Source organism: Tachysurus vachellii, chromosome 7 (assembly GCF_030014155.1).
Source record: "Tachysurus vachellii isolate PV-2020 chromosome 7, HZAU_Pvac_v1, whole genome shotgun sequence".
Taxonomy (NCBI): Eukaryota; Metazoa; Chordata; class Actinopteri; order Siluriformes; family Bagridae; genus Tachysurus; species Tachysurus vachellii.
In genome coordinates this window covers 13,545,886-13,559,875 of record NC_083466.1, presented here as the reverse complement: position 1 = coordinate 13,559,875, position 13,990 = coordinate 13,545,886, and the positions used below count along the sequence as shown (strand labels likewise).

Genomic DNA, 13,990 nt, shown 5'->3' with positions numbered 1-13,990 from the left:
CCTCCAGTGTCACCCATAGGAGGATGGGTTCCCCTTTGAGTCTGGTTCCTCTCAAAGTTTCTTCCTTTACCAATTAAGGGAGTTTTTCCTTGCCACTGCTGCCTGAGTCACCTCAGACTTGCTCATTGGGGATAAATACATACATACATCCATACATACATCCATACATACATACACACTGTGAACTATATATATTTTGAATTTTTATTATATTAATTCTTTATACTACTCCTTATGTTTATCTTCTGTTCTATGTTTATGTTCTGTAAAGCTGCTTTGAGACAATGTCCATTGTAAAATATTGCGCTATACAAATAAACTTGAATTGAATTGAATTGAAGTGTACATTAACATTACCGTTATTCCAGAGCTGAGAACATCAATTGTCGATCAGGTTTACTTGCTTATGGAACCAACAATATGGTCCAACAAATGTTCCTGAAAAAGTCTCAGCATGTCTCTCTGATTAAATGGGTATGCTGACTCATATTTATTGTCAAGGTTTAATAATCAGTAACACGTAAAACTCAATTTTGTGTAAATATTGTGTGGGTACCAGAAATCCTGAATCCATTTAATGTTTTCCTTTAGCTTCATCCCCAGTGTTTGTGAGCTGCACTGCTGTCAGCTCTGCAGCTGCAGCTTTGAGTGATGGCCTGTAATTTGTTTGGGGGGAGAGAAAAAGATGTTTCCTTCCTCTAGCAGAGTGGAGGAGATGTGTGAAAAAGTAGGGAGTTATTGAGTTGAATGGAGGAGTGGTAATGAAGAAAGAAGAGCGGAAAGTGGGGTTGGGCTAGTGAGGCTCTATCTGACATGATTTTTACACTGTGCATGTTAAGTATATTTGCTCTAGTAGAGAACACAAGACAAATGAAGAGAATGTTTTGTATAACATGCACAGTGTTATTTGTAGTTTATTATTTCAGGTTTTTGTCTTTCAATCACCTAGTGTGTAGTCCTTCTGTGGGGCATCAGTGTTAAAGTCTGGAGTTAGCTGTCTTGTTGAAAATGACTTCCTCACTTCAGATCATGATTGTACAGAACATGACAGTAGCCTGACACCCTGGAGAAACAAGAGACACTAAAAAGAAACCGCCAATAAAAAAAACGAACTGGGTGTTATGTGGTGTAATTTTGTGTTTGACTATATTTTCTTTCTTTTTTCTTTCTTTTTTTTTATTTGAACCATATCTACAAATTTCCTGTTCTAATAATTACCTGCACTTATTTTGCAATATCCCAATCCCATCATATGTAATTTAAGTTGCGTTAATTCCCCCTTTTGCTGTCATTTATGATTTGTAGGTTGTTGTCTTTTTTGTATCTTTTTGTTGTCCTGTTTATTTTTACGTGACCTCTTTGTTTTGCAGATGAGGGCAGAAGTGCAGTTCACGAAGCGGGCGCTGCTCAGATAGTAGCAGAGCACATTAAGGCTCTGGCCCATAACACTGACCCGTCCACCGGGAAGCTCTTGACTGTCTTTTGTGGCATGCTGATGAACTATAGCAATGATAATGGTAATGACCGAACCCCATCTTGGGGGAAACATACATTTGGATGGTTCCCTATAGATGAATTCTGAGATGCTCAAGAAACTGGCAATGATTTATTAGGCTATTTGGAACTAACAATTTAGTTTCCTTTTTGAATCTTGGCTTAGTAGCTGATAACTATTCGGCTTTGTTGGTTTTAGTGTGTGTTCTATTATGTGCTAGACTGTTGACAGGTTGTTGAGTGTCGATGCTAAAATCTCTAGGGGACCATTCAAATGAGGATAAATGTTGAACAGTGTGTTCTAAATGATGGGTCACTAATCACACACCAGAAAGTAATTTACAATAGCCCTCTAGTAATATACAGTACGAGTAAAAGTTAACCAAATGCCAGTTGTTTTTTTTTGTTAGTTGAAAATGCATTTTGTGAGATTTGAAAAAATCTAAAAAAAAAAAAAAAAGCATGCTCTTTTTATTTATTTATTTATTTGTTTATTTATTTATTTATTTATTTTTTTAAACAAATTTATTGTAAACATGAATAATATATGTGAGAAACAGTATCATCTCAAGTAAACTGCTCTTCAGTGAGCTTTATTTAACATTTATAGAAGTCCCTGATACAAAGAATGTGAGCTCTTCTGTAATAAATTGTGGTAGTGACATAGTGGGTCAAAAAACTCAGCTGTGAGATGAAATATTGAACATTTGCTCTTAAATAGTTCTGGCTTTGAGAAAAGTAAGGACAGTTGAGCTGTTCTCCCTCTTCAGTTACTAAATATATGTTCTTGTGGGCACATTCTGTTTTAAATTTAAACCTGCTTCAGGCAGCGTCTGATACCTTCAAAACCAAGACAAAGCTTCTGTTCTAATCACTGTGGCTGTTTGATGGTAACAGCACATGGTACAGTATCAGCAATAAAAGGAAGTCTAGCTAGAATTCTACTTGGACTAAAAATGCATGCTGAGTATTTATCTCTCTGTTCCTGCACTGAATAATGAACAGACAAGCCAAGCTCCATTTTGTTCTCTGTCTTGCCGGCATCGTGGCTGGGCATAAAATGGTAATTACTTTCCAGTGCCTTACCTTTCAGAACTAGCAAAATCTAAATTGGGGTCAGAGTTTCTCATACTGTCCTGCTGCTTGAAAACCAGTACATAGGAGTACACCGAAAATTATGACTTGATTTGTAAAGTGCACAAACCACTCAGCAACTCCAAGCTTACACTATTCATGCTCGTAACTACAAGCTTGAATAAATCACAGCAGGGTTTGTTGGATCCGTCTTAAGCTGAATGTCGGAATACTAACCTGGGGTACATATAAGGGCTTTATATGTACACATTCCTCCAGTCTCTAAATCTTTCTTGGCTTCTGTCCTCTTTCTTTCCCTTTCTGCACTGTTCTCAATCTTTAGTCTTGTCAGATTCATCAGTGTGATAAGACTACAACGAGAAAGTCCTAATTCAGTGAATCGTGTTCCTCGCTGTAGTTTAAATGGATAAAAAATTCCTTACTCGGAGATGTAAGTCTATAGTCACTCTGTGTGGCAGTAATAGATTAGCTTTAATACTAAAGCAAACCTTTTCTACACTGTTTTATGCATTGCATTAAGTGGAAATAGAAATCTAAGAGGTGTGAATTCTTGATTATTTTTTTTTTTTACTCTACCAGTGTCAAACGTATCATAAGTATATTAACATTTGTGCACCATTTTAATTTGCTGTTACATCTATGACCTTATTAAACACTATATTAGCATTGATCCATTATTTGGTGCTGGATGACAAATAACTGACAACCTAGTTAAAGAATAAAAGATCAGAATAACTGATCCTTTTTACTTTAAAAGAATGTGAGTAAATCAAATGTTTCCCAACCTCTTCAACAGATCCCAGAGTAGAGCTCATTACTATGGTCTCCTATGTAGTAAGTTGTTCTTAGCTGGTCTCTGATATAAAATGAATAAAACTTACAGTAGGCTGTTTGTTTGATGCTTTTGTTTCTTAAACAAAAAAAATCACCAATTTAAAGGCACAAACATCACAAACCGCACCGACCTCAGCATGGCATTGGCTGAGAGTGACAAACAAATCGAGCATATATTCACTATTGAACAAATGAATGGCAGTAAATTTGGTTACATTTGGAGTAGTTATTTGTATTTGAGTGGAAGGAGCTTTGTTGGCTTACAAATCCTTCTTATCCATCATATAGTCACAGAAATCACACCAACGATTCAGACACAGCACAGAATATTGCCACATTTGATTGTATTATTAACTTTTATGGTGTCTGCTTCATGGAGGCCTTACAGACGGTTCTCTCCTTCCCAGGACGCATGTGGTCAAAGCTGAGAAGTAAAATTCCTGACCGTACACTGGGCTGAAGTGGGGCGGTCTGTAATATGTTTAAAAAGTGTTTGCACTTATGTGGTGTTAATGTTTTTGTGCCCAAGCCAGTGGCTTAGTGTTTGTACACTGTGGCTTATGTATTTCATGCTAATGCTGATGCTAAGGCTATAGTACTGCAGAGCTTTGCCAGTAGCTGCAAGATTAAAGGAATGCAGAATGAGGCATAGCCTCTTCTTCTTTTGTCAAAAACATCTGGAAAATTTCTGCTCAGATGAGAGCTAAGGGAGTTGCTCACTGAGGTGTGTGGCAGATATAGTCACGGGATGGATTTCCAAGAATTTGATGTGTTGTTTGTATGTGTATTTTATTAATGAGAGACATAGACGCTAAATCTGTTGACTCCTTTAGGTACCTGACTTTAATCTTGTCAACAATCAGGGCGGTAAAGTGCCATTTTTACAGCTATGACTATAAGTAATTACACTGTACAGTAAATTACTAATCTAAGCTAGCCATTGTGTAGTGCTGGTTACAGGGTGGAAATAAATAGTGGAAAATGGAAATAAATAAAGAGATCTTAACTGCCAAAGAAAGATAAGGCATTTTGGCCTTTTGTGCTGTAGTTCATAATCCAGAAAGCATAACTTGGAATGAAACCATTGAAGATGAGAAAATGCTTCTTATCTAACCCTATGTTTCTTTTTGTTCTGTAGTATTTTGGCATTTATATCTCACTGTTTCCACTCCTTCTCTCTCCTTCTCTCGCTACCTTTTTCATTAGGTCTCCTGGATTCTTTAGTCTCTCATTCTCGTACATCTTATTTATTGTCTCTTGAGTGGTCTCCTTTTTGTCTATTTCTGTTCTGTTTTTTCTTGCCTCCTCTGTCTGTCTTTATCAGGGTTGTTGAGTGCAGTTCTGCAGTCTTGACTGCGAGAAAATATATTTTTTTTCCCTCTTACTTATTATCACCCTTTTGCTGCATTGAGGAGGGGGATGTGTTTGCTCGTTATGTGATGAAATTGAATGTGACAAGGCTACCGATACAGCAGCATTAAGGGACAAAAACAATGGCGTCTGATTCGTTTCATTACGCAGCATAAAGATTCATGTGATCTCATGCTGCTGGTGTCAGAAATCTGAGACAGAATGGATATTATCATTGTAGGCCCTACTTTTGTATCAGTCAGATTATCAAATTAGGGGTTTGAGCTGTTATAGCTGTTTAGATCTACATGATTCCTAAATGAGAGTGCTGATTGAGTTCTTTCTTTACTATTTTGTGACCTTTTTTTTTTTTTAAATTTATGTTTAGGTATCTCTATTTTAATTAACACTGAAACAAGTGGTTGCGATTACTTTGTTGCAGCAATATCTGCAATGTTGCAATGATGGTTACAAAAACATTTATTTTACAGCTAATAAACTCCATTTTGGTGCCCTGATGCAAGTGAATGCTGACGTTAATAAGATGTATTTAATCTCTTTGCATTCTCAGACACATTGCAGGCCCAGCTGATTAGCATGGGAGTGATCCCCACCTTGGTGAAGCTTCTGGGAGTCCATGCACATAACACAGCACTCACAGAAATGTGCCTCATTGCCTTTGGAAACCTGGCAGAACTGGGTAAATAACTGACAGACCTGTTCAGTCCTCATTAATTCATTCCATGTGACTCCTGATCTTTTGTGTTGTCTAGAGAACGTTCCTCCCCACTTACAGAGAAGCACAGAAGCATCCAGAAATACTCACCTTGCCTTTAATTCAGAAGTATTAGTCTCAGGCCTTGTAACACCAAGTTTTTGGTCAAGGAGGCCTAAACTGCTAATGAGATGACTGATCTGAAAATATAATGCTAAACTCTGAACAGACCTTTACATTTCTCCTGTAATCCTTTCTATCTTGATGCTCTTATAATTCTGCTACCTTACACTGAAACCAAACGGGTACATTTTTGAGTGAGAACTCGCAGGAATGGACTAGAATGGAACACGAATCATCAGCACTTAAATGCTGGTTAAGCCTTTTCTGGCAATTATTTTTTCTTCCTTTTTCCTGGTATAACTGTTGGAGACAAAGCAGCGAAAAGAAAGGAGCAAAGCACCCTAAGGTTCATTTTAATAGACACACTGCCAGTAATTATTTTTTGTCAGAGACCAAAAAATGGTATTTGGACCCAATTTGTGGTCCATGTTCAGCATTGAATTCCCTATTATCCTAAAATGTCTCACACTGAAAGCCAGCAGTGTCGAGACTAATTTTATATTTGTCTTGACTTGCAGCGATAAAACAGTTTAAACTAATTGAAAATGTTTGATAAGTCAATGTTTTGAAAAAAGGGTTAAAGAAGCACTCTTATTCTTTTTATAGTTACGTTAGTTCCTGTAATCATTTATAAGTGATAAGTTACAAAGGCCAAAGAAATTCAGTTTGTCATGTTATGAATCTTCAATGTTGGAAAACCTTAAGGAGCTTTCCCATGTGCTGACAATGGAGACTTCTTCCAGAAATGATAAATAAACGGCTCCCCACAGAAAACTATAATCACACACATTTTTCAGTCCAATTATGTAGAATCTATAAAAACAACAGTAACCGTGCTCATTAATATTAATCTGTGATTTGTCTTGCTGCCGTGTTATTATATCCAATGCATCATCATTTGATTGATCTACAAGAATATATAGTCTCGTATCTGTCTAGTATATAAACAGATGTTCCCAACACTATTCAAGCACGTGTAGTTGTAACTGCACTGAGATGTGTTTATCTTTCTCAATACAATATCATTTGAACATTGCTTTTTTAAGTGTAAACTGTCCAGTCCTTTATATGATGCGTGATGTTTATTAAAGCTTTTTTAACCCCATTGTGATGACTCTGAAGTGTATGTGTTTGGTCACTGTGTCTCTTGTAGAATCAAGTAAGGAGCAGTTTGCTGCTACAAATATCGCTGAGGAGCTAGTGAGACTTTTCCGTAAGCAAGCGGAACATGAAAAGAAGGAGATGATCTTCGAGGTGCTGGCTCCTCTGGCTGAGAACGGTAAGAGTCAGACATGAAATGTTTTATGGCAAAGTAAAGCAAGGCTTAATCTTAAGAGTTATGAATAACTAGGACCTTTCACTATCTAAAATGGGGAAATGTACACTCTCTCGCACATCAGCCATAACACTAAAACCCTCTAAGGATGTGTAAGGATCTGAGTGACTTTGGCTGAGGGCCAGAATGTGATGGGTAGACAGGTGGGTCAGAGCATCTCCAAAACAACAGTTCTTGTAGGGTGTTCCAGGAATGTAGTGCTTAATACCTACCAAGGAAGAACAACTGGTGAAATGATAACAGGGTCATCAGCACACAAGGGGGAGTGAAGGCTAGCCTGTCTGGTCCAAGACATAGAAAAGCAATTGTAGCACAAATTGCTGAAAAATTTTAATTCTGTATATATTATATTAAGAAGTCACATATGAGGCTGCATAGCCGCAGACCGGTCCAAGTGCTCACACTGTTTCCTGTCTACTTCTGAAAGTTCACTTCAATGGGCATGTGAGTATCAGAGCTTGACCATGGAGTAATGGAAGAAGGTGGCCTGGTCTGATCAATCACATTTCTTTTACATCATGTGGACTGGGTGTTTGTGTCATTTACCTGATAAAGAGATGGAACTATGGGATGCACTATGGGAAGAATTGAAGACTGTGTGATTCCCTGAGCAATGAACTGAAGGGAAACCTTGGGTCCTGGACTTTCATGTAGATGCTACTTTGACCTACATTAGGACCTACGTTGTTGCAAGCCACGTACACTCCTTAATGCCATCTGGCATTAATCCCACTACAGTATTCCTTAATGGCAGTTATTTGATTTTGCAAGAAAATGCATCCTTTCACAAAGTTATTGACTTGATTTCAAATTTCCCAGAACTCAGTATGATCGAACATCAGATGTGCTGGGGGAAAAAAAGTCTGATCCATTAAGGCCTCTGACAACTTACAGGAGTTAAAGGATCTGCTGCTACCTTGTTGGTGCCAAATACCACGTCACACCTTCATGGACGCCATAAGACCTCTGAAGGTGTGACGTGGTATTTGGCACCAACATGTTAGCAGCAGATACTTTAGGCAGGTTTTAATGTTATGGCTGATAATTGCGCTACATATTTTTTCACCATCTAGAATAACTTGTATCTGTTTCAAACAAGCTGGTTTAAACAAATAGAAACACCAGAATTATAGACCAATTGTGCTTTGGGTCTTCTTCAGACATAGCACTATAAGAGACTGGTCTACAATTAGCCAGCTGCTGGAGTTGTTTGAGCGTAGACTGTGTTTGGATAATGGGTGCTGTCACTTGCTCTCTCTGCCATCAGCGCCCACATTAAGAATCAGGGATCTGTGAACAGCTGAAATCCGCACCACTTTTGTGACGTTAAATCAGCTCGCAGCTGCTAGACTGTGTCTTTTGTCCAGGAGACGGACTGAATTTTTTAAAAAGAATGTATGCATGTAAACGTAAAGTGAGAGCAATGTGATTCATTTTTAGATAAGAGTAACTATCAAAGAGTGATTGAGAAATGAGGAGAGAAGCGGTTTGGAAATAACTAAAATGGAAGAATGGATGTGAGGGTGTGTATGTGTGAAACATAAGTGAAAATAAGCACAGGGGGAGAGCTTGTGTTAAAGGTACATGTTAAAGGTGAAACATTTTAGAGCGAGCGAGAGAGCGAGTGAGAGAGCAAGTGAGAGAAGCCTGAGACAGAGTGAGACAGAGTGAGACAGAGTGAGAGAGAGAAGCCTGAGACAGAGCGAGAGAGAGAGAAAGAGAGAGAGAGAAGCCTGAGACAGCAAGAGAGAGAGAGAGAGAGCGAGAGAGAGAGGCCTGAGAGAAAGAGGGAGAGGGAGAGAAGCCTGAGAGAGAGAGAGAAGCCTGAGAGAGACCTGAAATGTGTAGGGATAATAGGGCCTTGAACATGTAAGGGATGAAAAGGAAAAGAAAAATTAGTGTGATGGAGTCTCCAAGTGTGAGAAAAAGAAAGCTGTGGTGACCGTCTGAAAGTTTCTTATCATTCAGTGCACAGAACAGCGCTCTCAGCCTGCCAGTCTCCAAGACAACGTCCTACTTAAAAGCTACTACATTGTACTACTAGTGAGAGATAGAAAGAGAGAGAGCCAGCGAGCGAGCGAGAGAGCGAGCGAGAGAGCGAGAGAGCGAGCGAGCGAGAGAGCGAGCGAGCGAGAGAGCGAGCGAGAGAGAGAGAGCGAGAGAGAGAGAGCGAGAGAGAGACAGAGGCTCAAATATTTCACAAGTTTTAGAACCAAGAGCAAGAAAAGGGGTCACAAATCTACAACCAGCCTTGGACCCTGTATTCAGATACAAAACTTTTTGTTGATTCCTGGTCCTGTATGATGGGCTGCATACAAATTTGCTTCTGATTGTTTTGTTACATAATGTAGGGTATTAAATTCTTCACATGTAGCACTGATTATTATGCATATTACTCATATTGTGCATAAATAATAAGTCTTGGAAATCACAGAGCTGTGCAAACATGTAAGGGCTCAGTGACTGATTATTAATGTTTCATTAATAAGTCATGAAACTTTCATTAAAAACAAATGTCTCTTAATCTGTTTGTTTCTGTGCCTGTCTGACTGCCCCTCTGTCTGTCTGTCTGACTGTCTCTGTCTGTCTGTCTGACTGCCCCTCTGTCTGTCTGTCTGACTGTCTCTGACTGACTGACTGACTGTCTCTGACTGTCTCTGTCTGACTGACTGACTGTCTGTCTGTCTGTCTCTGTTTATCTAACTTTATTTCTCTCTCTCTCTCTCTCTCTCTCTCTCTCTCTCTCTCTCTCTCTCTCTCTCTCTCTCTCTCTCTCTCTCTCTCTCTCTCTCTCTCTGTCTGTCAGATGTAATAAAGCTGCAGCTGGTCGAGGCTGGTCTGGTGGAGTGTCTGTTGGACGTTGTGACTCAGACTGTGGACAGTGACCGAGAGGAAGACCTGGCTCAACTCAAAACAGCGTCTGACCTCATGGTGCTGCTGCTGCTGGGAGGTGCTGCTCAAAACTTCAGCCACTGATGCTTAATAGTGATTTTTATTTTTGTAGCGTAGTATTCTCTCATTTATTTTGAAATTCTGCTTGTATCCTTTCAATAGTAACTACACTAGGGCTATTCAAATATCTGCAAACTCATCTTTTAGTACTGATCCTGATATCCTCACAGTTACTAAGCCTTCAAGTCATTATCAGTCCTGATACCAACACTGATAATCCCTGCTTTGTTTAATCAGGTATTTGGATGTTGATGATTTTAGGTAACTGTGTGCTGACAGTCTGGCTCTGCATCACACTCTCAAACAGTTACAGCAGACTTACAGCAGACTTTGCTATATTTAGCTGTAGCAGCTTCTTCTGTCCCAGTGGAGAATGCAGTCTTTCTGCATTAATAGTCTCTAGTCTCAACTTACACCTCAACATGTCGGTCTGTTAACAAATGAGCATTCAAATAATAGGGCCACATAGTGGTGTTAATGATGTATTATAGACAGAATACATAGTCTAGTGTTTAGTCTGTTATGGGTTGTAGATAGTCATGTATATGGGTTAGAGACATTTTCTGAAGACTGCTTTGATCACCAGGTCAGAAATTAAAGCTGAGTTCGACAAATAAATGGTAGAACTTTTGTTGTGTTTATATTGGTTTTTTTTATTTTTATTATTTATTTATTTTTTTTGTAGTTGAGATACTGAAATACTACTTGTTTAAAAATGCAATATTTCAAGAGCAAAATTATGTTAAATGTACACAAGTAGATGAGGAAAAGAAAAGAGAATGGAAGCTTCTATGTGGAAATAAATGTGCTCCGTTACTCTCTTTCTTTCTCACTACTTAGTAGGCAGCAGATTATACAGCTAGCCGAGCGGGGTGTGTTTCTCATCTCACTCTGAATAATTAATGCCGGCTGAATGGGTCGTGGGGTGCTAACACAATTCCACTTCAGCTGTGTGGCATTTTATAGATGGAGTGAGGTCTTTTGTCTGTGGTTTTTGAGGAGAACAGACGGCCTTCTGTTATGCACCCCTGAATTTAGATGCCGTATTTAATCAGGAGAAATGTATTTCAACTGTAATGTAGCACTACATGGTTTATGTAGCAGTTTAGTTTGTGCTGATGTGGCTGTGTTGAGTCCCTGTTATCCTTTAAAGTTCAGGGGTATTGTAGGTAGTAGACCTTTGTGAATTGTAATAAACCGCTTCATTTATTTAGGAGAACAAATCATTGAGAACATCTTATGTCATGTTTGGCATTCAGTGTTAACCCATAAATGGTCCCACATTGTACTCTACAATATTACAGTTACTGTGCTATTGTATACAGTAAAGTAGTGAAGAGTGGGTCATTTCTTTCTTTTCCAGATGAATCCATGCAAAAGTTGTTTGAAGGAGGTAAAGGTAGTGTGTTCCAGAAGGTTCTCTCTTGGGTTCCATCCAAGAACCACCAGCTCCAGCTTGCTGGGGCTCTGGCTATCGCTAATTTCGCCCGCAATGGTAAGGGCTCTGGTGTGATTTCCAATATATTGTAGTTTATCATACACAGTATAAAGTATGTACATATATATATTTTTTTACAGATGATCATTAATAGACAATATTCTTTTTCTTTTCTGAGTTTGAATGTTTCTTTCAAGTTCTGTTTACATTCGTTACGGCCAGCTTTACAGTCGCTAAGTGTTACATACACCAGATACACACAGTCATACCATGTAATGCATTGCTTTGCTGCTCTTTGACCAAATTAAGGCTTGGACACTGCAATGAGGATTCCTGTGATATTTCTCAGTGTTTATAGAGATCTCTTCCTCAGTGAGGTGTATCTGCATATGACTTGATAGACTATGCTCTGCAGCATACACTTATGTTTATTGCCAATACTGTTATGATACTGCCATGCAGTCGTCACATATTGGCTGGTGCACACGCTGCATGGGTTCACACCTAGGGTGAATTTAGCATAGCCAGTCCACATACAGGCATTTTTGAGAGTCGGGAGGAATCCCATTGAAAGCCCACGCATCAGGGGGAGAACATATAAAATGCTGTGAGGTAGCAACATCACACATTGTGGCACCATGCTGTTATATAAATGTTAGATCATTTAGTTGGCTCCTTCCTTTCAGATGGGAACTGCATTCACATGGTAGACACAGGAATTGTGCAGATGCTTTTGGACCTGCTGGACAGACATGTTGAGGAGGGGAATGTAACTGTGCAGCATGCAGCCCTCAGTGCCCTAAGGAACCTGGCAATTCCAGGTCAGTGTAAACATCTCCTCTTAAGTTGTTCTGTATTTCATCAGCCCTATAGACGCTTTAAAATCTGGTGTGTGTATTAAAGCAATACATTTTCTTTCCATCTATTCATCAGTGGTGAACAAGTCTAAGATGCTTTCAGCTGGAGTGTCTGACGTGGTGTTGAAGTTTCTCCAATCAGAAATGCCACCAGTTCAGTTCAAGCTGCTGGGAACATTAAGAATGCTTATCGACACACAAGGTATCTAGCTATTCCTTTCTTCTCCCCTTCTGACTACTCACATAATTGTTTTTACGTGAAACCCTGCAGATTTGTGTTTACTGACTGCAACAAAAAAATTGGCAAAGTAGCCCTAGACGTAGATATTTTAGACCAAAAACTGACAAAACAGAATTTCCTGCACTGAAAGATTACATAAGCCAATCATTTATCCTATTACTGAGGGTTTTGTCAGGTATAAGCCAGTTCCCTTCTGTCCTGTGAATTAGAAAGCCGTTATCCTCTAAGTGAAATGGACTAAGACCGGGATCCTTGCCACGGTGCTGAGATTTAATTGCTATAGATCGAGTGACACTGCAGCAGCCTGCAAGGACGACGGCAGGTGCATTCACAGCATGCGGCATGTAGCCAGAAGCTTTAGTTTTCCGTGACATATCAGCAGGTCTTTACATACAGCTCCATGGCACTTAAAGAAAGCAATTGCTAAATGTAAATGATTTTACATGCATAAATTTATATGAATAATAATGAAAGGCTGTGTTTTTTTTCCCCCATAAAGGAAAATGACAATGAAATCTAATCAAAATGTTTGTTGCAGCTTATAAACTTATTGTACTGGCTTTCCAAAAGAAGTGTTTTTTCAAAGCAAAAAAAAAAAAAGCAGCTTTAGTTGGAAAATGGAAGAACCTCAACGTCAAGTCAAGTCAACCTTTCAGATTTCTTTTAGAATACATTAAGTTAATTAGCTGCTCCATAAGCTGACTTTAAGCTGTTACTAAGCTTTGATTAATTGAATAATCCAAATATATTAATGCAATATAATGGATTCAAAAGTAGTTTTAAGGGAGCTTTTGTCGAGTTTTAGATTTATAGAAATGACTTAATGTGACAAAACTGCTAATAACCACTTGTCTGATTTAAAATGATTGATTTGTAGCATTAGGTATAGAACTGATAAATCTGTGGATGATGTGTGTTTTTTGAGATACAGTGGATGCTGCTGAACAGTTGGGAACAAACCGTAAGCTGGTGGAGAGGCTGGTAGAATGGTGTGAAGCCAAAGACCATGCAGGAGTGATGGGAGAGTCCAACCGCTTGCTCTCTGCGCTGATCCGACACAGCAAGTCAAAGGTCGACGCCTTACACACTAATATTACTAACATGAGAAATTCAGAGATTCTGGTAATTGATCTGTGTTTCTCGGCTTTGAACAGGAAGTAGTACGGACGGTCATTCAGTGTGGGGGTGTGAAGCACTTGGTGACCATGGCAACGAGCGAGCACATGATCATGCAGAACGAAGCGCTGGTGGCTTTGGGTCTCATTGCAGCATTGGATTTGGGTAAAACAGACATGAAGCTCTCCAGAGGTGAAAGCTTCACCTGATGTGTGACCTGATTTGAGAAAAATATCAGCCCATTCACATTAAATATACATTGTTTTAAAATGCCAACATTATGCTTGATCTCAGGATTCATTAACTTTCTACACACACACGACAGCTACAAAAAGTTACACAAAGCCAAACACCATAGACCGCTATCAAACCCCTGCCCTGTTTTGTAGGCAGGAGCTCACAGAAGCCCACAACTAGCTAAACGCTGGCTAATGTCTTA

General features: G+C 39.1%; 1 protein-coding gene across 6 annotated transcripts in view; it reads left to right on the top strand.

Annotated features, from left to right (window-relative positions):
• The window catches only part of rap1gds1 (RAP1, GTP-GDP dissociation stimulator 1), a 32,139-nt gene that overhangs the window by 14,866 nt on the left and 3,283 nt on the right, over positions 1-13,990 (top strand). The window contains exons 6-14 of one of the 6 annotated variants that reach the window (XM_060874425.1): positions 1,371-1,517; positions 5,345-5,473; positions 6,765-6,890; positions 9,754-9,897; positions 11,263-11,394; positions 12,024-12,158; positions 12,271-12,396; positions 13,361-13,506; positions 13,590-13,743. In XM_060874425.1, coding sequence (XP_060730408.1) covers positions 1,371-1,517; positions 5,345-5,473; positions 6,765-6,890; positions 9,754-9,897; positions 11,263-11,394; positions 12,024-12,158; positions 12,271-12,396; positions 13,361-13,506; positions 13,590-13,743 — 1,239 coding nt within the window. The remainder of the gene's footprint in view (positions 1-1,370; positions 1,518-5,344; positions 5,474-6,764; positions 6,891-9,753; positions 9,898-11,262; positions 11,395-12,023; positions 12,159-12,270; positions 12,397-13,360; positions 13,507-13,589; positions 13,744-13,990) is intronic. The other 5 variants (XM_060874427.1, XM_060874426.1, XM_060874429.1 and 2 more) reach the window with 5 other exon arrangements.